This window comes from Eubalaena glacialis, chromosome 2 (assembly GCF_028564815.1).
Source record: "Eubalaena glacialis isolate mEubGla1 chromosome 2, mEubGla1.1.hap2.+ XY, whole genome shotgun sequence".
Lineage (NCBI taxonomy): Eukaryota > Metazoa > Chordata > Mammalia > Artiodactyla > Balaenidae > Eubalaena > Eubalaena glacialis.
The window spans coordinates 29,430,259-29,457,646 of record NC_083717.1 but is presented as its reverse complement, the minus strand read 5'-3'; the positions used below and the strand labels follow the sequence as shown (position 1 = coordinate 29,457,646).

The following is a 27,388-nucleotide window of genomic DNA, read 5'->3' as shown; positions in this document are numbered from 1 at the left end:
CTGCAGAGGGATTTTTGGAGACTCCTCCGTGTGTGGCAGCCATGAGGAGACCCATCTCTCCCATTTGGCCGTCAGTGCCTCTACCGAGGAGATGACACGGGGAAGGTCAGGGCTGGCTGGACGGGCGGGTGGGTGTCTTCTTTCTGTAAAAGGCTGCTTTTGCCTCCTCGTGGACCACAAGAGGGTGTGTGTGGCCACAGAACGCAGACAGAGCTGAGGTGTTGAAAGGAAGGAGGCTGCCTGAATAATCACAGCCTCGCCTTGGGCAGAGGGCAGAGTGGCCATGGCCGAGCAGCAGAACAGTTACAGCGTGGCGGACAGGCTGCCGGGACCCTGGGCACCTGGGCACCTGGGCACCCCGGCATGAGAGATTTAGACCTGGGGCTGGAGTCCTGAGCCTTGCTGCAGGGGCGGGACACCCCAGGGCCTGCTGGTGGGAAGTAACAACTTCCCCTGGACCTACTGCACCCTGGGCACTGGGGTCCAGACCGGCTCAGCCTAGACAGGCCCTGCCAGCGTCTGCCCCAGGTACCTATCTGAGCCAGGAGGGCCCCCATGATGGGATCAGTGACCTTGTGATGGAGACCCCAGAGAGCTCCCGCCCTTTCCTCCAGGTGAGCACACAGCGAGAAGACGCGTCTGTGAACCAGGAAGCAGGCTCTCACCAGACACAGAATCTGCGGTCACTTTGACCGTGGGTGTCCAGCCTCCAGAACCATGAGGAATCAATGCCTGATGTTTATTAGCCACCCAGTCTGCGGAGTTCTGTTATAACAGCCTGACCGGACTAAGACAGAGATACACTTTTATAAAAATCCTGAATTGCTAAATTTCAACTTTGTGCACATTGAAAGTAAAACATGAATATTACAGTTTCTTTGTTTCCCCACAAATTCAGTAGAAATCCTCACAGGCAAGTGGCCACCCTCCACGCTGGCTCTCACCAACCACAACCTCTCCACGCTGCCTGCATGGATTTCTACCTGTTCTTTTTTTTTTAATTAATTAATTAATTTATTTATTTTTGGCTGTGTTGGGTCTTCGTTTCTGTGCGAGGGCTTTCTCTAGTTGCGGCAAGCGGGGGCCACTCTTCATCGCGGTGCGCGGGCCTCTCACTGTCGCGGCCTCTCTTGTTGCGGAGCACAAGCTCCAGACGCGCAGGCTCAGTAGTTGTGGCTCACGGGCCTAGTTGCTCCGCGGCATGTGGGATCTTCCCAGACCAGGGCTCGAACCCGTGTCCCCTGCATTGGCAGGCAGATTCTCAAGCACTGTGCCACCAGGGAAGCCCCTCTACCTGTTCTTTATAACCAGCGTCACCAAAATTAGCCTGGTGTTGAGATCACCTGTCCAGTGGTTTCCAAGGGAAGAGACACATTCGATTCCCTGACGCCCGGGCTTTTGGGGCAACGTGGTGGTGAGGGTGCACATTCAGGTGGAAAAGGGGGAGGACAGGGAAGGTAGGTGGGTTCTGTACACCACCCCACCCCCAGACCCCCGGCACCTTCTGCCAAAGCCTGCAGGGCTCAGGGAAGGTCTCCAGAGACCAGGTGTGTCGCTCTGTCTAGAGACGCACAGGAGCCCAGCTCCTCAGCTTGGGGTCTTTGTGGCCAGAGTCGCTCTAAGTCGGGGTCTGCTGTGCTGGTGGGTCTCAGGATGTGGTGGGGTCCCGTCCTAATCCCAACCCCCTAGGGAAACAAGGTAAACAGCCAAGAAAGCGTGGCCACGAGGAACGCCTTGCTGAGGCAGAAAGAAATCAGCCCTTTTCAGGAAAATAATTAGGACCCAGGACTATCCCTTTCTGCTTGTAGGACCGGTAAAGCTACAGCTGTCTTTCGGAGGTCATTCTGGAATTGCCGGGGCTGGACATGCGGCCAGAGCAGAGCCGACCCAAGCGTCTGGGAGAGTGAGGCCCCCGGGCTCGTGAGGGGGACCCCGCAGGCGTCTGCTGCAATTTCAGGGTGTCCTTGGGTAGAACATCTTGGACAGTGTTAAACCGTCTCAAAGCCAAGTAGGTGTGATTTCCACACTGTTTGTAATCCAAGCCCATTTAAAATCTGGGGACAGCTCCAACGCTAATTTGTGGCAGCAATATTAACAGTTCTGCGTTACAGCGGTTAAGGTGCTGCCTCTGTTGAAGGAGACAGACCGGCAGGACTGTGAAATTAGAAAAACAACCGGTGAAGTGTCCGGGGCGGCGGGGGTCACCCTGGCTTTTGGGAGAAGGACAGCAGGTCTGTTTGTGTCCCAAAGTGCAGCTGTTGAGAACGAGGTGACAGTCAGGCCCCTGGTCTAATTCTGCAGCTAATTCTGGGGGCAGATTCCATGAAATGGATTGCGTACGGGAGCTCTGATCCAAGTTTGCTATAAAATGCTGAACTCTGAAAGCACTGTTCATTTCCATTATGTTATATGTCCCCATGGTTCCCCCCTCCCAGCAGTGAGAGCTGCACCACCAGGGAACAGAGTAGGTGCGGGTTAAGTGTGCCGAGTGCCTGACAAATGGCCAGGACGGGCCTGGGGCATCCACTCCCTAGAAGGACCTGCAAAGGGCTTGAGAAGCAAGCAGGCTTCGTGGTTAGTTTTAAAGGCATCCCCCTCTTACTCTCGGGGAGAAAGTGTTTTAGTTGCTTTGACTAAATCTTTGAGACACCGTTAGTTCCACTGCAGCCTGACATGGAAATTAAAAAAACAAAAACAAACAAAAAAAGGGAATCACTGCGGGTGAAGAGAGACTCAGGAACAAGACAATAAACCTGGTAGTTTTCAAACGAGGGGCGATGTGTCACCACCTCTCCTGCTTCCTGCATCACCATAACTTTTAGTCACTTTCTGTCTTCTCTCATCACATGGGAGCTCTTCTGTTTCCACGGAGCCAAAATGCTGAGAGATAAGCCTTTCTGGTTGAATTTAACGCTGTTATTAATGAACTCTTTTCCTGCTAGGGGTGGGAAGTGAAGACCACAGAGATCTAGATTTTGTGATTTTACTTTTGTTTTTTTTTATAACAAGGATGTTCCAGGTAATGAGCATTTATATTCTGACATGGTCTCGTTATTGCTTCCAAGTTTCCCGTGAACCTAGAGGAAATCTGAGGGCTGGCTCTCCCGCCAACCCCTGGGCTCTGCTTTCACCCTGTCAGCTGGTGTTTGCAGAGCGTCCATTCGCTTGGGCCTGCGCCGTTAGAGAATTTAATAAAGTCGTGTTCTCATCACTCTGGCAAAGAGACCTGAAGTCAGATCTCATGAAATTGAAGGAACGAATCAGCCTGGTTCTGAGAAAACCCCCAGGTTGAGGAAATGGTGGAAATCTGATACCGCAGAAATTGACGCCTGTGATTTTAATCTTTATTGAGAATGTTATTCTTCAGAACTGTTTTAGAATGGAGGCTGAAACTTTACCTTTACCTCAGCCTGGCCGGGCAGACACCTCACTTGTCCACAGAAGGTGATGTCTGGGCGCCGAGGGTGGTGGTTTTTGGGGGTCTGACCCGAGGGACGTCTGGGGGGCTGTGTTGCTCAGAGCTGTCCTCACAACGGGGCGAGCGTCCGACCCACCGAGCTGGCCCTGCCGTGATCTGCTCTGTGGCTGAGGCTGAACAGCCCAGGGCCCCCGGCAGAGCAGGTCCTGACCCACCTGCATGGGGATCAACACGGCAGGAGCCTCGTCCTGGATTTCCGGCAGCCAGGCCCGGGGTGGCGTTTTACACACGCTCCCCACACGACCGACACCTTAGAAGTTTTTTGTTCATTTTTCATCACTTAAAAAGCGGAGCTCCCCCAGGGATGGTTCTGACACTTCACTCAGAGGAGACTGAGCCTGGTTCAAAGCCCTGAGCAGAGGCGCCATCTCTTCATTTGCTTCTGCAGCGGCAGGAGCCGGCGAGCGAGCCTTAGAAGCAGACCCCTGGTGTGTCCTGCACACCAAGCCCGCCCTGTGGGGCAGAACCCAGACTGCGGGCAGACAGCGTTAAATACTGAGCTTGAGACCCAAGGTCCAGAAGCTGTGTCGCTTCAGCGGTGACCGCTGCTGCCACTCCCCGCCTCTCCCCCCACCCCACCCGGACTTGGGCAGGGTCCCTCACAGCTCAGTGGTGGGAGCTGCCCTTCCTGGGGGTGTGAACGGCGGTTCTGGGGGCCCTGCCAGGGCTGGGGGGCCTGGCTTGTCTCCTGGCACAGGTGCTGATGGCGCAGTTACACAGGTAACAAAGGTCGTGCCTCTGGCCACCAGGACCTGTGTGAGCAGGAAGCATGAGGTGTAGATGGCGCTGGGCAGAGGAGGAAAGCAAAGCAGCATTTACAGGCACCCTTGGAATCTTTTTTTTGAAGCTCAGTCCCTGAATCCAGACCATGTCCAAGGTGGGATTCGAATTTAATAAAGCCGCAGAGGGCGCCTGGTCCTGAGCGCCCGGCATGCCGGCCCCACCACCCTTCTGCAGGGGCGAGGGGAGTAGGTAATGAGCCTCCAAGACGGGTCTGGTGTGATGGACGGGCTGCGGCCCTCCCGCTGCTCTGCTCTCTCCATCATCCAGTCTGGGTGTTAGCGGACTGTCAGGGAAAAATAATTTAGTGGCTGTGGCTTTAACTGATGTGCTGCATTCTGGGGTCAAATGACTGTTACAAAGTAGTGGTGCCGCCTGGTTCCTGCATCGTGAGAGCTCAGGGTTGACAACATGAAAGGAAAAGGCATCACGGCCGGAACTCACTGACATCATTCAACTCATGGGGGTTGGGGTGAGGGGGGGGCAGTGGGAGCCGGAGGAAGGACACTTCTTGCTAAACAGCATCGGGCAGAGGAGGAGGGGGCGCCCACAGCCCGCGGGGAGGGGGGCCTTCCAGGGACGGTGGCGGGAGGACACAGGCCAAGGGCAACCTGGGGTCATCCAGGCCGCGGGGGGCAAAGGGACTTCCTTGGGAGCTGCTGGTGGGTTTGAACTACAGACGGTGGTTGGTGGGTGGAGACGCCAGGCAGGAAGGAGGAGGAGAAGAAAAGAGGTGGAGTGGAGGAGTAGGTAAGGGACAGCAGGGCTGCAGTGTTTCTGGCGGGGACTCATGTCAATGCCACACACCCGCTTTTACCTGGATTGTGTATTATTTGAGGGTGGGTCAAAAGGCAAGATGCCTGGAGGTTATGGGCTATCCCCCTCCAACCCGCTCCTAGATGGTGCAGTAAATATTTGAAAATAAATGAATGAATTGGGGGCAGAGGTAGCAGGAGAAACAGCTGCCCCCACCATGGGGTTCCCTGTTCAATGGAACCTTCACGCGGCCAAGCTGTGGGGACCAGACAAATGTCTGCTGTGCCCATTTGTGCTCTGCACCTGCCAGAGTCAAATAAATGTTTGTTGGATGGATGAATGGATAGACAGGTGGATGGGTGGATGGATGGATGGATGGGTGGATGGATGGATGGAAAGATGGATGGACGGATGGGTGGATGGATGGACGGGTGGATGGAGGGGTGGATGGATGGATGGACGGATGGATAGACAGATGGATGGATGGAAGGATGGATGGATGGATGGATGGGTGGATGCTTGCTCCTGGTCGTGATTCAACATAGGGTTCTGTCCTAGTGCATTTGTTTGGTTCACTGTCCAGAACCCCTCCAGTTGCCTGAATCTGGGTGGTGCCCTGGTTTCTCTAGTGGACACGTGACCTCCTGAGGCAAATAGTGGATTCTACCTGAGGTGCTGTGAAGTAAAGTTGCCCTGATCTGAGCAATGACTTACAAGTGCCGAGTTCTGACTATGGATCCTGAGCTGGGCTAAGGGCCTTTAACTGTAAAATCTTTCTCTCCTCCATTGATGCCAAAAGTGAATGAGAATAACTTCCTGCAACTAATACATTAGAGATGTCCACAAATAGTTCTCAAAATGGTAAGAAAAAAGATAATTTGCATAAATAAGCAGTTACAAGAATAGGAAGAAAGAGCTTGCAAAGTGGTACAAGAATAGTTCCCGACACAAGGATGGTGCACGAAATACTTCCTGAGTGAGGGAGGTGAGCTCTGTGAGAAGCACGTGTGTTCTCTTGTGTGACGAGGCCCTGGAGGCGGCATGAGGCAAGGCCCAGCCCGGAGCTCCTCCCTCCGCCTGGCCCTCTGCTCAGGCAGCGTTCTCCAGCCTCCGGAGCCAGAAACTCAGCCCAAACCAGCACCGAACTCGCGTTCCCACCGCAGGCTCCCTCGGCCCAGCCACAGATAGTCACTGAGGGGCCTTCCTGCCCCTCAGTCCTCTCTGGGGTCAGGAACCCTGCCGCCCCAAACCCCTGCTGCCCCCACTGCCCCCGCACAGCCGGTGTCACCATCACCAAGGTGACCAGTGTCCAGCTCTCCCTTCCCTCTGCTAAGTTGGGACCAACAGTTTTTCCATTCATACGCTTCCAGGTTCTCTCTCCCCAGAGCCGGCACACAGCTCCGACACCGCAGCGGGAGAGGCAGCGCCTGGCTTGTCTGGGGGGGTGCAGGCGCCCCCCACTCACAGGGACAGAGCAGGGGGTCCTCCTGCTGCCCCATCCCCGCTCCCGGGCACCCCCGCACCCCGAGGACACCGCCCTCCAGCAGCTACTGGAGAGCTCTCACCTGAGGCAGGAGGTGACTTTTACTCCTGCTGGGGACGTGGCCGGGCAGCCGGATGTCGAAGAGGGCCTGCAGGGCGGCCTGGGCTGCCTGGCCCTTGGCCAGCTTCTTGCTGCGTCCCGAGCCTTCGAACGTTCTCCCGTCCACGCTCACGGCCATGACGAAGCTCTGGGCGCGCCTCTTCTCGGGCTCCGAGAGGCACACGTAGCGCAGGCCCGAGCGCAGCTCGTTCAGCAGCACCACTGGGTTCCTCGCACCTGGAGCCGCGGGGCCCCCCAGGTCCAGGTCCAGGTCCAGGTCCAGCGGGCGGCTCAGTAGCCGGCCCCGCCGGCAGGCCGTGGCCAGGCGCTCGGGGGCGGCAGGGCGGCGGCCCGGGAAGCCCTCGCTGGGGGCCGTGGGCTCGAACCGCTGGAACAGGGAGTCGGGGAAATCAGCCTGGTCGGAGGTGAAGTCTGGGGCTGTGCCGCCTGGGGCCGGGTGGGCCTGGCAGGCGTTGGGGAGCTGCACGAAGGACCTGAGGGCCAGCTCGGCCGCCCGCATCTTGGCCTTCTTCTTGGTGGGCCCGGTGCCCTCGAAGGTGAGCCCGTTCACATCCACGGCCACGGCGAAGACGGGCGCGTGCACCGGGCCAGTCTGCGACACCGTGCGGAACTGCAGGCCCGGCCGCAGCTCGTGCAGCTGCACCAGCGCGTTCTTGGGTGCCACGGACCACGAGAGCCTCCTCCACAGGAGCCGCAACTGGCACAGGTGGCCGCCGTTTCCCTCCTCCAGTGGCCGCTTCCTCTTCAGGCCGGGTTTGCCCCCTCGGGCCCTGTCCCCGGAGGGTGGCAGCCTGGCCTCCAGGTTGCTCACGTTGCGGTTTTCCTTCACGTCGGCGCTGCTGGTACCTGGAGGTGAGAACAGACAGCGTGACCCGGGGCTGTGGCCCGACCGAGGGCGTCGTTGCAGGTCACCCCCTGCAACACTTGGCCTCCGGACACCAGTCGGCCTGGCACCCTCTGGAGGCCATGGGGAGACCACATGGGCAGCACCTTGGATCACAGGCCCGCAGAACTGACCGCACCCCTGCAGGTGGGGGTTAGGGCCCAGAGGAGGGGACTCCGCCCCGTGAGGTGCCCGGAGTGCACTGAGTGAGGTGGACACACACGCGGGGAGCGTGTCCCCACTCGGGGCCGTTCCCAGCTGTCCTCTGAGTGCCGCCGGGTCCCTGCACAGGCCCCCAGACCCCCCAAACCAAAGGAACACGTGGCCTCTCTCTCCATCGGGTTTGGGTGACGCGGAGGTCAGGGAGGCTTTGCCCTCGGGGTGGAACGCAAGGGAATCGTGTGCTCACACCCTGAACGCTGGGTGGCACTTAGGCTTAGCGAACTATATCTAGATGCCTCTACGTAGATGAAGCTCTGAAATATAATGTTAGATGATAAAAGCAACTTGCAAAATAATACACAGAGGCTATGGTTAATAAGTTATAAGAACACAGAGGTTACACAGCATTCGTGCCTCCACACAGGTGGTAAAGCTCAGACACGTCCCAACTCCCTTGGGACACAGGGAGGAACACAGGCTCAGAGGGTGGCTTCGTTTGTATCTGTGAGGTTTTCTGTCTTTTGCACAAAAACGTATGAAGCAAATTTAGCAAAACCATCATTTGCTAACTGTATGAGAGGAAGGCAGATAATGACAATTTCGTTTTCTGGTCCGGCCCTCTTGGACCACCCTCCTCCAACACAGCTGTTCCATTTAGGGAACCTCAGCCGTGGGTCCCCACGTGGCCACAGATGTGCGTCCCGCGGCCCTGGCCGACGTGCTTCTAGAACGCCCGACCCTTGGGTTTCCCGAGAGGCTCTGAGGATGACAGTGCTGGGCTGTGGGTTACCCTTCCCTGACCTCACTCACACCTTCACTCTCGCCCCTCACTCCTAAAATGCACTCCGGGGTGGGTTATGGCCCTGTTTTCTAGGAGAGAAAACTGAGGCCCCACGCAGTGAAACAGCTGCCCAGGGACACACAGTTGGTTAATCGGGGGAGGTGTGACTGCATCCAGGAACGTCTGCTGTGGCTGGGAAGGCGATTTTAGGGCAACTCGGTCACTTTCTTGTCCGTTTCACAGACACGGAGCTGGCGAGAGGGGGATGCCGAGGGGAACTCTGCTGACAGCGTGGACGGACGCAGGAGGAAGCAGCCAGGCTCGGGGCCACACAGGACCTTGATGCCCGCAGATTTCTCCGTAGGAACTCATTCAGCAAATGGAAACCCGAGGGGGTTTTACCGCCATCCCACAGTGCATAGGCAGACTTTGAGCGTGTCTCCCTCACCCCAGCCCGAGAGCCGGCAGCGGGAAGACGCGCTGGGTCAGTGACCTGGTCCCGGCGGTGCAGCTGCTGGATGGTCACCACGAGAGAAGGACCGTCTCACAGGCACGCAGGACACGCTGAAGGCCGGCACCCTCGAGAGGCGTCCTGGCTCCAGCTCGGGGCCAGCCCTCCTCGACCACGTTGTCCCCAGCAGGTGTGCCCCGCGGAAAGCGTCAGGCTCCGACTTCAGAGCGCTGTTTGCTGCAACCTCAGCTGCTCTGAGTTGCGAGGTGGGCTATCAGCATTCCTCCAGCAGCTTGCTTCTGTAAAACAGTTGGTTTGCAGACGTCGTTTTGTTCAAAGGGGTGAACCTGAGCGTTTTATAAGTTAGAGGTGGGCAACATTTGTTTACAGTCTATTTCGGTAGAAATAATTACCTTCCAAGTATCCACACTGAGTCTCAGCCTCTTTTTTTGGTCACTGTGCATATTGGGTGCACACACAGCAAGGAGTTCTGCCATTTGGGGTATTTCGGGCCAAGGAGTGGTAGATGGGAATAACCGTGCAGTTTCCCAAACCGAAGGTAAAGATGGAAAAAAAATAACCCAATCCAAGGAGCCCACAGCAGATTGCCCAGAAACGCACTGGAAGCTCTCTAATTTCTTATTGATTTCCCACAACGTGGGGATTGAGTGTGGCTGTGAGTGTGATTAAAGTGGCTGGCGTGTCAGATGCCCTCTGAAACTTCTGAGGAGAAGGTTTATCTTGGGTGAACAGCCCGGCAGACCCAGGTTCCCCTCCACCTGCACTGAAACTGCTTCCACACTCTTCTCTTCGACATCCTAGGACTGTCATCCTTAAAGTCTAAAGTGAGCCATGGAGATCCGAGCGTGGGTGAAGACCCCTTCCTCGATAATCAGTAATTAATAAAAGTTGATGGGAGTGCAGACTTCTGGGCTCCATCCTGATATGCTCTCTGGGGGTGATGTCACACGCTGTTTTTTGCAAACGAACAGATTAGGGGTTCTGCTCCCCCAACACGGCCCAGATGCTCCGTTTAACTGGCCTCCTGAGTTTGCGCAAGGTCAGGGAAGCTGCAGGGTGGGCAGTGGTCACTCCACGGCTCTGGGGTCAAGCAGGTGAGAGGTCACAGTCTCCCCCGACCTTAGTGTGTATGACCTTGGGCAGTCCCTCCACCTGCCTGAACTCCATTTTCTTAAGAGGATAAATGTGGGTTTTGGTAGCACTTGCCTTAGGGCTTATTATGAGGTTGAGCTAGAGGACACCCGTAAAGGACTTAGCAAAACCCCTAACACTGAGGAGAGTCAACTGCATTTTTGAAAAGAGTGGGAAAAAGGGAGGCAGACACTTCTAAGCTGCATCTTCTTGTCAAGGCCCAATTTCCCTGCTTATTTCATGAGTTGGGCTTCCAGGACCCCCAGAAAGAAGGGGTGGAGACACACGGGCTCTCGTGATGCAGTCTCGGGCCGAGGAGGGGTGGTGAGGGGGGACCCTGCCCTGCTGGTCTGGTGCCGCTGAGGTTTGCCAGCCTGGCTCTGCTGGACCCCACGCCCCTTCGCCAGGCCCCTGCCAGGTCCATGCGATCCTCTTACAGAACTGTAGCTCTGATCCCACAAGTTCACGTTTCCTTCTTCTGCAGCCCCCTCCCCGACCCAGGAAATGATTCTCATTTTCTCCTCCACTGAGTCGATAGGTTTCACACACCCGGCGTCAGAGAGAATAACCCAGAGATGGACAGTCTAGAGGCTGAGAAGGCTCGCTCCTGGCAGACTGGGGAAGCTGCCCCCCACCTGCTTCCTCAGGTCCGGGCATTGCAGGACCCACGCATCTCCCCAGCCCAGGGCTCTGCTCCTCAGCCCATGGCCGAATGCCGGGGTCACCCTGAGGTGGGGACAGGGCAGGGCCTAGTCTCTGCCCGCCCTCCTGGCCTGGCTGCTCCCTGGGCCCCCCTGGGGCAGGTTGCCGACTTTAACCCTTTATCTGGGTACGCCGGGGGCACCCTGGGCCGATCTGGTGTCTGCTCAGGACATGCAAAAGGGAACTGGACGCAGCCTCACACGGCGGCCAGCACGACAGATCGCCCTTCTCATGCACTTGTGGGCAAAGGTCATGCTGATCCCGCGTCGTTGGGAGCCCGTTCTCGCAGGGGACGCTTTTCCCCAGCTCTCCAGGGGTGGGTTTTGTCCTGTCACCTGCGGAGGCCCCGCCGACTCCAGAAGGTGTTTGCACCGGGTGGTCCATCCCTAGAGGTGGGAGGGAAAAGTGTGGGCAGGACTCCGGGTGCTGGCGGCTGAGCGGTGCACAGACAGAACCGGCCACACGGGACTTTTCCAGGATCAGTGGAGACAATGAACAAAAACTTTCAGCGCAATCTGTGAACGTCGCAGGCTCCAGACCGAGTGCTTTGTGTTACGGTGACTGATCATGACCACTGAAGAGGGAACAGCTGCCGTTGCCTTTTTAAGTCCTAGGGAAGAGTGGCGGCCCCGCTGCTAGGATGCTCCCAGGGTTCTGGGTGCAGGAGTTGGTCAGAGAATGTTTATTGTATGATAAAAGCAATCTGATTCTGAAAATGTGTGCGTTGTACACTGGAAGCAGTTCCAGTGGACAGTTTATACGAGGATATAAGAATTAGTGGGTCCTTTAATCCCACTCTGGAATTCATTCCCCAAATAACTGTTATTTTCACCAGTCGTAGCTCAGAGGCTCATACATGTCAGAGTCGGGAGTAGCTCTGCAGGAGACCCACCTCCCACTGTGTGTGCGGGGCCGGCCTGGGGAAGGCACATATTAAAAGTCAGCAGTGCACTGAGGTCCCCTTAATGGCTCACCTGGCCCCCCCCACCCGCCCCCTCTGTTTCTGTCTGTCTCTGTCCATCTGTCTCTCTGTACAAGCACAGGGCGGGGCCTCAGCCCTGCAGGAGGCGAGCAGGGGGTGTGAGGGGTCCGGGGCCCACTGTGCCCCACCTGGGGCTCACACCACAGTTCCTGCAGAAAACGTCTGACTTGAATGCCAAGTGCCTTCCCTCAAGGCAGCCTCGGAGGCCACGTGTCCTGTGTGCCCCCGCGGGCGGTTGCGGCCTCGACCCTGGGAACTCTCCTGTCCTCGCCGAACCCGACAAGACATCCATGACCACACGTGTCAAAGGTCCGTGTGGGCAGCCTCAGATTTCCAGACAGTCACACGTGTCCTTCTGTTGTGGATCTCAGGAAAAAAAGAGGCAAATAACCTCAAACGACATGAGATAAATACCACCCGCGGCAGTAATAGAACCATCGCTGGCAAAGTGAAGACCGCCAGGCACAGAGGGGAACGTCTGAGTCAGAGACACGGGAGGAAAACGTGAAACGGAATTATTTCCCTCTGCTTCTGTCACCCCAACCCTCTCCTGAGCTCCGGGAGCACCCACCCTGCTTGACAGAAAGCGTCAGCACAGGCAGTGCTACAGTCAAAGGTCCAACGCATACAAGAACTGCATTTTGTGGGGAAAGAGCAGACTTTTATATTGGCCTGGCTGTGGCTGGGCTTTCACTTTCCAGGTGAGAGACGTTCTTCCAAGTCAAGGTGGGCTTCCCGCTGCCATTGCTTGGACGTGGACGGGCCACGCGGGGGCCAGTCCTTGGCTGTCACCTCCAGGTGGCCAGGCCCCGGGTGAGTGCAGGTGCCTGTGTGTCACCAGCTGCGTCTCCTTCCTCGACGCCCCCTCAGGGACAGCATCTGTCTGGTCATCACGCTGCCAGACTTCCCGGCACCACGTCTGCAGGTAGGAGATACAGAGAACTGGCCATCGGATCCGCCACGTTCAGATCGGATGGGCCGGGCCGGCGGGATCGAGCCCAGGGCCTGGAGTCTCCACTGGCTCAGGAAGGAGGGTCCGAGGTGGTGCTCAGGGGATGGCTGTGGCAGCTGCGGCCATGCGGGCTTTGGGACACCTGGTCCTGGCGTTGTGGTCGGGCGCAGGCCTGACCCTGACAGCTCCTGGGTCAGGCTCGGCAGCAGACAGGAGACGGCCTCTCTCCCAGGTGGGCCCCACGCGTCCTGGAAGGACCAGGCCAGTGGGGCAGGCGGGTCTCCCTCCCTCCCTCCAGACCCCAGTGCTGTTCTGCGGGCCTGATAGGGAGTAGGCTTCTCGGCCCCTCCTCATGTGACCCAGTCAATCACGCCCTTGGGTCAGTGGTGGGCACGGAGGGGATGGGCTGGGGCAGTGATTGGCTCCTTCTCAGCATTCAAGGAAGATCGCATTCAGAGTTGCCCTCCTGGACAAGAAGAATGAAAAACCTGCATCTTCCCGTAGACTCAGCCGAAACCCACCCTGAGGATGGCTGGTCCGCAGGTGGGCTCGCAGGCACCATCCTCTTGCAGGCCGAGCCTCTGACGGCCCGACCCCGACCTAGCTCCACCCTTCACACTGGGGCTCAAGCTCCAGCGCCATGCAGAGATGAATGCGGACCAAGGACGTGAGGCTGCAGGGGGCGAACCCGGTGGTCCTGAGGGGTGAGGCCGCATGGGGAGGGGCAGGGCCTTCACTTCAACCAAACACAGGCACCCACCCTCAGGGTCTGAAGATAAAACAGGAGACTTCCAGGAGAAATCACCCTGCCTTCTGTCACCTCCCTTCCTCCCTGATGTGTACACACACCACACACGCACACACACACACACACACCACACACACACCCCTTCCCCGACGTCCACGGCATCTGGATGCACATTAATAGCACTGTATTGGCAACACTCATGAGAGGTATTACGACAAGTGCATTAATTTGGAGGTTTATCTTTGAATAATGTATGAAAACAGGGTCTTCAATAACAGCACATATTACAAAGGGGGATGACTAATCCACTGATAGAAAATAAGATTTTCCAAGCGTTTCAAAGGCACTTTAACATGTAATAAACAATTAAAAATCATTCTCATCTCTAAGTTTCCACCTCTCAGCCGTGAGCTGAGTTAGGGTAAGTGCCTTAATTACTAGCGTCAGCCAACCTGATCCACGTTTCCTGTTTCTCCAGGTCTTTGCCTAAAACGTCCTCGTGCATCATCTCCCTACTTGATTCCATCCTCAACTCTACCACCAGGCCACCCTCCCCGCCCCTCACACGGGCATTGATGCCCTGAAGGATGGATTCACTGCCCAAGGCTGTGAAGCTGGAGCTTGGGGTCACAGCCCTCAGGCTGCCCTGCCCTTGGATGGGGAGAGAGGGCTCCTACAGGGAGACTAGACTCAGCCAGGGTCCCAGCAGCTCGAGCAGGAAAGGGGATGAAACAGAGTAAGATTTTCTTCCTCAAGGCGTCTATTCCACGTGCTTATCAAATAGCTTTGTCCACATGTCCAGGTCAGCTTGGGGGCGCATGTGTATTTTTATATGTATAAGTAAATATGTGTGTGTGTGTGTGTGTGTGTGTACACATGGCACACCTCAGAGATATGGTGGGTTCAGTTCCAGGCCACTGTAATAAAGCGAATGACATGGATTTCCGGTTTCCCAGTGCATAAACGTTATGTTTACACTCAACTGCAGCCTATTAAGTGTGCAGTGGCATTACTTCTGACAGAACTACGTGCCGATAGACTTGCTCGATGCGGGGCGGCCCCAGACCTTCAATTTGTAAGAAGCATAGTATCCGTGAAGCAGAGTAAATAGAAGGGTGGTAAGACAAGGTGTGCATGTGTGTTCCACATTACTGAAGTAGTTACCAGTAAGTTAACTAAGTTAACTAGTAGTTACCAGTAAGTTAACTAAGTCCTAGAAACTTTCCAATTTTGGTCAGGAGAGAACAGAACCAGCCGTTGGAGCTTCACGGGACCTGCGAGGTCGGGCCTGTGGGCAGTGGGGAGGCCGCGCTCTGACCCACTGGCACCCTGTCTACACCCTCCATACTCGCCTCCATCTAGGAAACAAGGGCTCAAACCACAGGGTCACTGAGGTTGCTCAGTTCTGTGACTTTGCTTTTGTGGAACAGTCAGGGTGACAGCCTCAGCTTCCCATCTTGTTGGTGGTTGTGTTTTGTGGGAAGGGGATATTCATGAGAGCTTGTCGTGTTTCTTAAAATCTGAGGCTCAGTGGACAACGTTCCAAGGCCAGTCCCTCCTGCCGTGGCTTCCTGGACCCACCAAAAACCAGTGACCGGCAGCTAGCCTCCCGCTCCCCACAAGCACAGGCCTGACTCCAGCTGCAAAGGTAACCACCTGTCAGGTAATTTTGAAATGCAAGAGGTGTTCCTGTCATTTGGACTGTTTCATCCCTCATGCATTCCTTCTACAAGCAAGAGGGGGGTGCACCACCCGACAGACACGCCTGCACTTTCCCTCACCGGCACACATGCTCTGTCTGTTCTGGGGTCTCCTCCACCCTCCCAGCAGATCCACCCCCAACCGGCTTTTCAGTCCCCACCCCACACGGCTTTGTTGTCTCTCCGGTTTCATGAGCCAAAACATTGTTTCAACTGCAGGCACCTGTCCAGCTCTTTCCTTGTTAAATAATTGTACAAACTGTTCAAACAGGCTGTGTTCATTTTTCTTTTTCTTTTCTTTTTTTCCCCTTTTTTGGTTTGGAGGGGAAAAAATAAAGGAAAGAGAGAAGGGATGGTCCCAGAGAACTGGGTTTTTTTCTTGAGAACTCCAGTGTGACTGTGTGACTTCTCAATCACACAGTCACTGCTAATATTTCCTACCACCCAGGTGGGGATGGGATCCTGGGGGTGGGGAACGGGATTCCAGGGAGGATGGGATCCGGGGGATGGGATTCCAGGTGGGGATGGGATTCCAGGTGGGGAAAGGATCCCGGGTAGGGACAGGATTCTAGCGGGGAATGGGATGCCAGGAGGGGATGGGATTCCATGGGGGATGAGATCTTGCGGGGGGGATGGGATTCCAGGTGGGGATGGGATTCCAGGTGGGGATGGGATCCTGGGGGGGGGGATGGGATTCCAGGGGGGAATGGGATTCAATGGGGGATGGGATTCCAAGGGGGATTGGATACAAGGGGGGATGGGATCCTAGGCGGGGATGGGATCCTGGGGAGGGGGGAACGGGATTCCAGGCGGGGAAGGGATCCCATGGGGGTGGGAGCAGGTCCTCCTTCTCTGGGAAGCCCAGGTGGTGCCCCCCACCACCCCAAGGGTCTCAGCCTTTGGGGTCCCCCTCTGCACGTGGGGCTGGGACCCTGGCTTTCGGGGAAGGGGCTCTGCTTACTGAGGTTGTCCTCATCCTCCGTGTGCGCGGCCCCGGGGCTCACGTGCTTGAAGGAAGCGATGAAGGCGGACAGCATGCTCACTTTGTCTGGAAAGAAAAGAAGGACAGGAAATGCACTTTTGACATCGAGTTTCAGAAAAACTCAGTGCTGCTTTCATATGTTCTTATTACTGAGGGTTTGGACATGGGAGGTTGAAAGGTCATTTTTGGTTTTAGCCACTTCATTCTGGTTCAGTCTTTTATTGAATTTCTGACAGCATTTTATCAAATTCCCCTCTCCATTCAGTTTTAAACTTTATGATTTCCATCTTTCTTCTTTTCTTATTTTTGGCATCTCCATGTCCCTCAAAACTGGAAGTCACCATCTGCAGGGCAGCCCCCTAGCCTGAGCCTGCACGGAGCTGGGTGGGCAGGGCCTGCAGACAAAGGACGTTTCACAGAGAGGAGCTAAGGCCAGTGAAGAAATGCCTCAATGAAACGAGAGTCCTGCAGAGACAGCCAAGACTATTTCTCCCCAGTAGTGGAGAACCTGTTTGTGGGCTTGAGAAAATGGAAAAAAAAGGACTTATGAAACCTGTAAAATATAGTTACTGTTTGTTTGAGCAAAAGTAGACGGAACAGGAGGGGGGAACGGACAGGGGCCCTAGAGGTTCCCCTGAAGTGGGGGCGGTAACTGAAGTGGGAGAGGAGCCCAGGGACCCCTGCCTGCAACCCCGGGAGTGGTCCCGGGTGCAGACCTCCTGAGCACAGTGCAGAGGGGAACTCGGACCCGAGAGGAGGTGGCGCTTGGGACCAACGGGCTCAGCTATTTCCCTCTGAACAGAGACGAAGGACAGGTGGGTTGAAGCCCAATTGGGAGAAATGAAAGAATGACTACTGAAGGGACCAGAAGGAAAGCTCCTTATATCAGAGCCCTAAACCTAACCCTAACCCTAACCCTAACCCTAACAATAACCCCTAACCCTAACTCCTAACCCCTAACCCTAACCATAACCCCTAACCCTAACCATAACCCCTAACCCTAACCTCTAACCCAAATCCCTAACCCAACCCTAATCCCTAACCCCTAACCCTAACCATAACCCCTAACCCCTAACCCTAACCTTAACCCCTAACCCCTAACCCTAACCTTAACCCCAACCAGAAGTGAGTCCACAGGAGAACTCAGCCCTGACACCCCCAGAGCCGCTGTGCTCAGGCCCCTGCCCCTCACGGCTCTGTCCCCTCGAGGCTGCAGCATTCGTGACTTTCCATGTGAACCTTGACTATGTTTAGAAAACCGCAGAAGGCAGAACCCTTGTTGCTCATCCAGTGTGTCACAGGGTCGCCATGGGGTTGCCCTTGCCCTGCCTTTGGCTGGGTTGTCCAGGGTCCCTCGTCAGGGACACTTTAACATGCTCCGTGCATCATGCTGCCTTTGTCTGCTTCTGTCGTAGGAAAGGAGCTCCGGTTTCGGGCTCATCTAAGTGTGATCTCTCCTGGAAACGTCAACTGGCGGTTTATTATGCAGTCAGCCTCCAGGTGTCCAGACCCAGGCCTGAAACTTACTCTTTTTCTTTCAATTCTGAGCCTGTTTTCTCTTTAGCGGAGCTTTCCAGAGGCCAAGGGAGTTCACACTGAAATTCATTCAGGAGCCTGTTAACAGCTGTTGTTTCCATTAGGGACGAGCAACAATACAATGTTCACTCGGAGAACAATAAATAACTCAAATACAGAAGGCCTGCTACCTCTTCATTCTGCCGAACACGAAGAATAAGCCAGGGAAGGCCCAGTTCCCCAAACCCTCATGGCCGAGCTAATTTCCTACACGAGAATGAAATCTCTTGCTTGAGTTATAATTTCATTAAGGGAGCCCAATAATGTTCCAGAAAGAGTGTGAAGCTCAAATGATTTAGTCTCGAGCATCTCAAAATGAAATTACAATTTTCTAATAAAGCAGGGCTACCAGCCAGACACCCACAAAAACACACTAAAACAATTCAGAGCTCACCTTAGCCAAACTGTGAAATACTTAAAGACTGTTTTCCATCCATCAGAGTTCTGGATTTCAGGGTGGCCAGATTTGTCAAATAAAAATTCAAGACACCTGGTTAAGATTGAGTTTTGAATACACAACAGATACTTTTCTGTGTATATACATCTCTAATATCATGTGGGACATACATACACTAAAAGATTATTCATTGTTTATCTGAAATTCAAATTTAAGGCAAAGGACTTGAATAAGCATTTCTACAAAGAAGATATACAAATGGCCAATTAGCACATGAAAAGATATTCAGCATCATTAATCATTAGGGAAATGCAAATCAAAACTATAGTGAGACACCATCTCACACACATTAGGATGGCTGCTATCAAAAAAAACCTAGAAAGTAACAAGTGTTGGTGAGAATGTGGAGAAATTGGAACCCTTGTGCGCTGTTGGTGGGAATGTAAAATGGTTCAACCACTGTGAAACCCACAACTCCGCTCTGGGTATAGACCCAAAAAGAACTGAAAGTAGGGACTCAAAGAGTTATTTGTACACCCACATTCACAGTAGCATGATTCTCAATAGCCAAATGTGGAAGCAACCCAAGTGTCCACGGATGGATGGATGGATGGATGGATGGATAAAGAAATATGGTCTGTACATGCTAGAGAATATTATTTGTCCTTAAAAAGTAAGGGAATTCTGACACAGGCTACAATATGGATGAACCTTGAAGACATTATACTAAACTCAATAAGCCAGTCACAAAAAGACAAATGCTGTATGATCCACGTAGATGAGGTCCCTAGAGAAGTAGAAATTATAGACACAGAAAGGAGGCTGGTGGTTCCCAGGGGCTGGAGAGGGGGAGAGTTGTTTAGTGAAGACAGAGTTTCAGTTTGAGGAAATAAGAAAGTTCTGGACACAGATGTGGTGATGGTTGTACAACAATACAAATGTACTTAATGTCACTGAACTACATGCTTAAAAATGGTGAATATGGCACATTTCATGTTATGTATGTTTTACTACAATTTAAAAAATAAAAAGTAATTCAAATTTGACTGGACATCCTGTGGTTTTTCCGTGAACCCTATCCCTTCTTGCCCCATCCACTCCTCGGTGGATTTTGGATTTCGCGGGCCGGCTTAAACCCAGCAGACAAACCAGGCAGGAAGCACCAAAGCTGCTGAGTCAGCCCACCTGAAACTCCAACTACCATCTCCTGCCACGATACTTCATGAAAGAGAAATATTTAAACCTGAAGGCACATACCCTCTGACTGAGAAACAATTGTTCTTAAGAAAGGACAGACCGAGTCTTTATTTATTTATAAATTTTTGGCCGCAGCGCACGGTTTGTGAGATCTTCGTTCCCCGACCAGGGATCAAACCCGCACCTTTGGCAGCGAAAGTGCGGAGTCCTAACCACTGGACCTCCAGGGAATTCCCCAGACTGAGTCTTTAGAAGGTCATTAGGGAAAAGGGTGAGGAATTACATTTTCTATTTAGAAAAATTCTAAAAATATTATTTGCTGTCAATGACTTTTTCGGTAGTTGTTTCCTTGACATGTGCCTGTCAGTTTGGTATCTACGTCTACTGGCTCCAGGTGAGCAGAGCCCCAGTAGCCAACTGGTTCTGGTCTTTGTGTTTCTCACGGTCACCTTAGAAAACCTGGTTTCATGCCGGTTACTTACTGATGGAAAATAGAGGCCCGGCTTTTCTTTCTTGCAATTCTGGTTTGGGTCCGCTGAAAGCAGCTGGTTAACAGGACTCCCAGCCTCTCACTGGAGAATCAGAAGAAGGAGAGGGTTTTCCTCCAGGGAAAGCGGCTGGAAGGGCTGGGTGCTCCCTGCCCCGCAGCTGTGTCTGTGGCTCTCAGCTCGGGGCCAGGGGCCCTGCAAACCAGCTGGATGTTGGCCTGAGTGAGATGCACTGACCTGGACTGGCCCCTGTGAGGAAAGCACCTGGGGTGGTCTCCAATCAGGGGTTGTTTCTAGGGAAGTTCTGGTCACCACCCATCATATTAATGGTGTTTTTAATGAATTACTTGGAATGATCCAGGGCATTTGTGTTATAAACCTTATTGCTCACTGCAAAATAAGTGGCTCTGGCCCAAGCTGATATGATTTCATATATTTCTGGAGTACGTGGGGAAGCATTTTCAGGGGCAGAAGCTGTTTCCTGGAAACGGATGAGATCCCATTGGTTGACAATATTGATAATAAAGAACAAACACAATTTGGTAACGACATAAAGATAGAAAAATGGAACAAAAAGGCGGGTTCAGAAATGGAATCATACCTGTGTGATCAACCAATTTTCAACAAAGATCTCAAAGTCATACACTGAGGTGAAAGAAAGTCTTTTTAACAAACAGTGCTGAAAACCTGTACATTATCTTGGAAAAAAGTGAATTCTGAGCTCTATCTTGTATCGTAATGAAAATGTTCACTAAATGGATCATAAAATCTAATACTATAAAACTCCTAGAAGAAAATATAGGAGATTACTTTCATGGTCTCCTTGTTGGCAGATTTGTTAGACATAGAAAGCACCAATCATAAAAGAAAATATAATTTTCATCAAAATTAAAAATTTCAGCTCAATGAAATACACTGTTAAGAAAACTAAAAGCAAGCCACAGATTGGGATAATATATTTACAATCAGGACAACTGATTTTTATCCAGAATAAAAGAAGAACTCTTGGGGCTTCCCTGGTGGCGCAGTGGTTGAGAATCTGCCTGCTAATGCAGGGGACACGGGTTCGAGTCCTGGTCTGGGAAGATCCCACATGCCGCGGAGCAACTAGGCCCGTGAGCCACAACTACTGAGCCTGCGCGTCTGGAGCCTGTGCTCCGCAACAAGAGAGGCCGCGACAGTGAGAGGCCCGCGCACCGCGATGAAGAGTGGCCCCCGCTTGCCGCAACTAGAGAAAGCCCTCGCACAGAAACGAAGACCCAACACAGCCAAAAATAAATAAATTAATTAATTAATAAAAAAAAAGAACTCTTATAATGTAATAAGAAAGGACAAAAAATTCCAATTAAAAAAATGGGCAAAATACTTGAACAGAAACTTGACAAAGGAAAATATTCACATAGCACTCATTCACATTCACATTCACATTCACATAAACACATCCCCAAGCACTCAACAGTGCTACACGTTAAGGAAATGCAAACTAAAACCATAGAGAGATATCAACACACACCCTTGAACGGCTGAGATTAAAAAGACTGACACAGGAAAATCAGAACACTCGTCCACTGGGATGATAACTCTGGAAAATGTTTTGGCTGCTAAGGGCACACCTATCCTATGATCCCCAAGTCCACCCTAGACATCTACCCAAGACAAAGGAAATATATATGTTCAAGAAAAAACCTGAGCCGGAATGTTTAGAGAAATTTTATTCGTGACAGCTCAAAATTAGAAGCATCCCAAATGCCCATTAACAGAAGAATATGTACATGAATTGTTTAAAATTTATACACTGGGAGGCTACCAGAAATAAAAATGAGATGGATGACTCTCTAGAACATTATGTTGAGCAAAAAAATTTAGGCAGAAAAGAGAACATGCCATGTAATTCCAGAAGAGGCAAAACTACCCTCTGGTGACAGATCAGACAGTGGCTGCCCCTAAGGGTCAGTGCAGGTTGGCTGCAAGGGGCGGGAGGGGTCTTTCTGGTAGGACGAAACCTTCTATATTAGACCGATATGCGTGGTACACGTGTGTGTGCATTTGTCACTGGACTGTAAGAGTACACTTTGTACTTTTCTCCGTATGTAAATTATACCTCAATTATTTAAAAATATTAAAAGATAAAAAAAGTGACTGGACAAGAAAAGAAATGATGTGAAGCCAGCGTCAGAGCATTATTTACTCCAGAAAGGAGAAAAGTGAGGACAACAGATAGTAAAGGTAAACTGTAGGTGCAGTCAGGCCCCCTTATCGGGACCTGGGTTTGTCTTTTTCTTTTTTCTTTTTTGCTTACTTTATAGATTTGGAAGCTCAAATGTATTTAAAAGGCTTTAAGAAGACTCTCAAAGATAAGGCTCTTTGGAGCGGTCCTCGGACTCACGTCCAGACAGCTGTACGTATGGAAACAGAGGGAGCGAGAACCCATGTGAGCGGGATGGGGGCCACGGAAGGTTGCAAGCATCAGGCCCCGCCACACGCTCCGCAGCTGCGGAGACTCAGTTTACCCACGAGGAGCTGGAAAATGTCGACGTTTTGGAGCCTGCTTTTGTGAAAGCCATGTTTGCTTTCACAGACTGTTGTTTATCAACAATTTATGAAACAATTTTTACCAAGTAAGATGAAAATTTAAAAAATGCCTTGCGGCACGAACCCATGTCAGTTACCCGGAAAATCCGTCCATGGGAAATAACATGTTTGCTGGAAATTTTAATAAAAACTGTAATTGCTAAAATACCTAAGGATTTGATCTTCTACTGCAAAGCACTAAATAGTTCACAGGTTATTTTTAAAAAATTAGATCAGTCACGCACTTGGGTTCTGCCCTATTTCAACCGTTTGGAGTGAGCTTTTGTGCTCGTGTCCTCTGCGTCTGTGGGCCAGGCGCTGCCCCGTCCAGCGCAGCTCAGCCGCGAAACAGAAAGAAGGTGACAGTTGGAAGCCGCCGAGCGCAGTCGGTACCTTTGGGCTACAAACCCCAGCCTCCTTTACACGTTCCCTTCTTATGTTTTCCTTTTGCCAAAACGCACTCTGACAGATGGCCCCCCTCAGGCTTGACCCACTTTCCTTCCTGACTGTGTCTTCTCCCCCAACACAGGTATGTCTTGAACGGATGCTGCTTCTAGCCAAACACAAACGCAAATCAGCCTGAACAGGTGGGTGACCTCGGGAAGTAAGAAAATAATTAACCTCCATGCAGGCAGGAGAAAGGAATAATGTTTTGGAGGACAGGCAAAGATATTTTCTTGCAGATTTTCAGGAATGTGTGTTTTAAGAGGCCATTTTCAGGCTGCCATCTATGAACAAGGGAATTCAGGCGAAGAAAGACTCTGGGTCTGCACTGAGTTCTGTAACACGAGAGGGTCTGCTTCTCACAAGGAGTGAGGCTCTTCTGGTAACTTCCAGGTGCATAAAACTCATGATTTTGGTCTTGAAACAGGCAGCCAGCCTGTGTCTGTTCCTCATTCTTTGTATGGGCTGAACTGTGTCCTCCCCCAAAATTCACGTTAAGTCCGACCCTCAGGACCTCAGAATGTGACTGCATTTGGAGGTGGGTCTTTAAAGAGGTGATTAAGGTTAAATGATGCCTTCAGGGTAGATCGTAATCCCATGTGACTTCAAAGAAGAGGTGAGGACCCAGACACTCATGGAGGGACCACCACGTGAGGACACAGGGAGAAGGCGGCGTCCACACTCAGGGGAGAGGCCTCAGAGGAACCGGCCCTGCCCACACCTGGATCTCAGACTCCCAGCCTCCAGAACTATGAGAAATAAATGTCTGTTGTTTAAACCCGTGTCTGTGGTCCTTTGTCACGGCAGCCCGAGCAGACTAATATATTCACTCAACAAATCTTTATCGAATGCAAATTAGTTGTACCCCTAACCAATAATTTCACACTCTAATGCTAGGAAGGAACAGTGCTGAGGGACTTGGCCTGTCCAGGGGCACCCGGGAGGTCAGTGGGGGGTATCTTGCAGGAGGTGACCTGATAGCTAATAATACTGTCCACCCCTTACTACGCACAGGAGGTCTGGCTCCAGAGCCAAGCGTACTTCTACTGAAAGGTGAGTCTGGGATGACCCAAGTTAGGGGAGGGGAAAGCCAGGCCGGCAGAGGGGCCACCTGTGCAGCTCTGACTGGGTGCATCCTCATCACCATGGGCCTGGAGTCTTGATTCTGAACAGGGAGCCCCAGGGGGCTGGAGGGCAGCAAACATAAACCTGGATTGTGAGGGGTGAGAGGGAGGGAGAGTGGGGGAGAGGGAGAGAGAGAAAGGGAGGGAGGGAAGAAGAAGGAGGGGGAGAGAAAACTCTCATCCAAGATGGGTCTGAGGCCCAGACATGGTCCCCAGCATCACCCTGCACTTGTCCCCGGGAGACCCGACATTTGGAAACTGTTGCTGAGGGGACACGGGGGCCAGTTAAAATATCCAGTGGATACACCTCGACTTTGGTCAATTAAACAGAGATGTTTCCCCTTCCGTCTCCCTGGATGGGCTCAGACTCGGTTATGAGATGGTCAACTTCCATCTGGGCTGAGTTTCACAGATTGGAAATAACTAGAAAGTTACGGGCCTGCTTGAGACTCACTGAGGGACAAAGAGGAGGAGGGGACAGAGGAGGTTAAAAGAAGAAAAGCAGAAAAAAGCACAATAACCGTCCATGTTTATGCTCCAAGGGGCTGAAACTTCCAAATGAGCCGGTGAGGACTCTGCAGCCGACACCCTGGCCCGGGTGTGAGGCTGGGGTCTCTGGGCTTACCCGGGAGACACTTTATGCAGGGCTGGGATGGGGGGGTGAAGAGGAGGAGACTTTTTCATCCATTACAGACTCAAAGGAAGTCAGGAATATCCAACGCCTGAATTCCTCTTCAAAGCTCCCAAATTTCATAGGAAGAGATCCCCTAAGTGAGAGTTGCAGTAGCTCCTGCCGCTGGGAGGACGGCTAATAAATATGCGTATAAAATAGGACCTCCAGTGCATGGGAATTAGAAGCATGGCTCTCAAGGAGTTGTTGGAGCAATAAGAGGTCTCTTACGGAATCCACCATTTCCTCATGGTTTAACTTCTCGGGCACATTTTTCTCCTCCTGGGAAGCTTCTCCTCAAAGTCATCAGCTAAGACCTCCCCATGCCAGCGTGGGCCACCTGACCAGGCCACGGTCCCGGTGCTGCGAGCAGCCTTGAGGACCACACAGACATTCCAGCTACACCTGGATTATTTTGGGAAGCGGGGGTGGGAGCCTAAAAACAAACCAGCTCACACCAGATCATTCTACGTGAACAGCAGGCAAAGACACAGATGGCTGACAAGTGACTGACGGGATGGGACTCTTTGCCAGAAAGTGCATTTAAACAACAGAAAATCTGCATCTAAAGGTGTGTGTTCACACTTTGCCAGGGCGCTCAGGGCCTTTGGGAAGCCCTGCGCTCCCCTCTGATGCTCCATAGGGAGTGGTGCACGTGCCAGTGTAGACATCTCTCTAGATTCCTTTCGGGTCCCCCACGAACCTCGGGGTGCAAGGGCTACTTTGGGCTCCATCCCTCACACTGAGGACAGTGGTCCTGCTGGACAGTGCGTGGTGTCAGACCCGACGGCCCTGCGGCCAGACACGCTGTGCGCCACCTTCTCCATCACGCAGGGAGAGGCCAACCTGGGGACGGGTGGCGGATGGCCTGGGAGGTGGGAAGCTGAGCTCCGCGCGACGCTGTCCAAGGCCCTTCCAGGCTCCGAGACCCGCCGGGAAAGCCGGGGTTGCTTCCAGGACATCTTCCTGATCCTCCTTCTGGCCAGTGTGGTCGAGGCCCACCAGCCACTCCTTCAGCAAACGCCCCTTGTCTGTCCAGGTGCCGAGTGCCTGGCCTGCAGCACCCTGGTTGGTAGCAACTGCCTAGTAGACTTTTCTGGGCAAAGTTTTTACCCAGATTGAAATGTGTTTCTCCAATTAGGAAAACAGATGTGTTCTCGCTTCATGTCACTCACACAGGTATCTGCCGTGGGAAGCCCCCTGGGTCTGGGACCGTCTCCTCTGGTTCCAGGGCTGCTGGCGCTCGCGGTTGTCGGGGGGGGTGTTGATGTCAGCTCCAACGTCCAAGGCGAGAGGAACAACCTGTTGTCTTGCGACTTCCTGTGTTCATCTGTGACACCGTGAGTCGTGCGTCCACCGAGGGGTCCCTGGTAGGGGCGGAGGGTGCTCCTGGTCACCTGCTCAGAGAGGGCAGGTGACCAAGGGCTCCAGGGGGAGGTTGAACTGCAGGGAGTTTGGGGCTGAAATCAGGAGCCTCCACTGCTCACCGGCTCTGAGGACCCGTGAGGCCTCGAGGGAAGGTCCTGTGATTCGGGTCAGGAATTGAAGCAGGAGATTCTCAGGAGGTAAGAATTTGACCCTAAAGACCCACGCAAGTCCTCCAAGAACTGTTGTCAGTGACCTGCGGGTACGGTGACAGGTACAACCCTCTGCGCGAGGGGCGAGTCCTGCACAGGCTCTGCGATTCATGTCCCCAAAGTCCTCCTTCCACGTTGCTGGCTCTTCACACGTCTGGCGCTTCCTCTGTTGGCATCCTCTGGCCTCCCTGCCCTCTTCTTTTTGGAGACATGCTAACCACAAGTCCCTCTATTTTATAGTTTTCCTTCTATTTCCATTTTGTAAAAAGGTTTCTCTGCCCCTTAATACCATCCAGCACGTCACAGGACACAATCATTCTCTGCAACTTTCTAGGCTTTGAGTGGATGCTGTCGCCTCTTACATTCCCAAAGGCAACTGGATCCAGTATTATTTTTATTTTATTTTCTAATATTACTTTAATTACTTAAGTACTGAGTTGAGCACATTTGGAAACTAGAAACAAGACATGACAGAACCTCCCCGCAGGTCGCCCTGTCCTCCTGAAGGCTTTGTTTAGACTGGTTGTCAACATCATTTTCTTCTTCGGTGCTGTTTTAATGTGGCTAATTTCTTACCTCTTACAAGAATTAGATACTCCAATAACCAAAAATAGAACAACTGATCACATAAGTAATTGTTTAGAGAGCAGGTCAAAGTGTTAGTATCTGAATTTGCAAGTTTAATTATTTCTCTTTAGAGTGGAGCTCCTGGCTAATGTATGAAATGATCTTTATTAATTTGAAGCTCCCTAATGGACTGGTCTCTTCATGCAGACCGTCTCAGGACAAGTGAGGGCTGCTAATCACCCTTCCAGAGCTGACCCCAGCAGCCCTCCACCGTTCTGACGTGTGTAATGATCCACAATGCTCCTCATTACCCCACGTAATGGGGTCACACGTATTGACAAACATCAGTCCTACAGAGTGCTGAGAAGACCCCTCACTCCCGGCCCCCGATCACGCCTGCCCCTGTGTCTCTATGTCCTTCACATCAAGTACTGTCCCCAGTCAGTCTGGCTACTTGAACCCAGGGAGGAAACAGTTGGTCGTTCATTCCATCATCTGTTTATTCAGTGAAGATTGATGGAGCACTTACTATGCCCCAGGATCTAGAATGTTCAAGAACAGCCTAGAACAGCCTAGAACTCCCTCTTCCTGCTGTATTTTCTGCACAGCCTTTATCAGCATCTTCAACACTACGTGTCACACTTGCTTGACTGCCCACCTCTCCCG

The 27,388-nt window shown here is 52.7% G+C and overlaps 1 protein-coding gene across 1 annotated transcript in view; it reads right to left on the bottom strand.

Moving 5' to 3' along the window:
* The window catches only part of ADARB2 (adenosine deaminase RNA specific B2 (inactive)), a 374,800-nt gene that overhangs the window by 92,798 nt on the left and 254,614 nt on the right, over positions 1–27,388 (bottom strand). Inside the window, exons 2-3 of the mRNA XM_061181674.1 lie at positions 16,092–16,178; positions 6,580–7,463 (exon numbers count right to left, since the gene is read on the bottom strand). Of these exons, the coding sequence (XP_061037657.1) occupies positions 6,580–7,463; positions 16,092–16,178 (971 nt within the window). The remainder of the gene's footprint in view (positions 1–6,579; positions 7,464–16,091; positions 16,179–27,388) is intronic.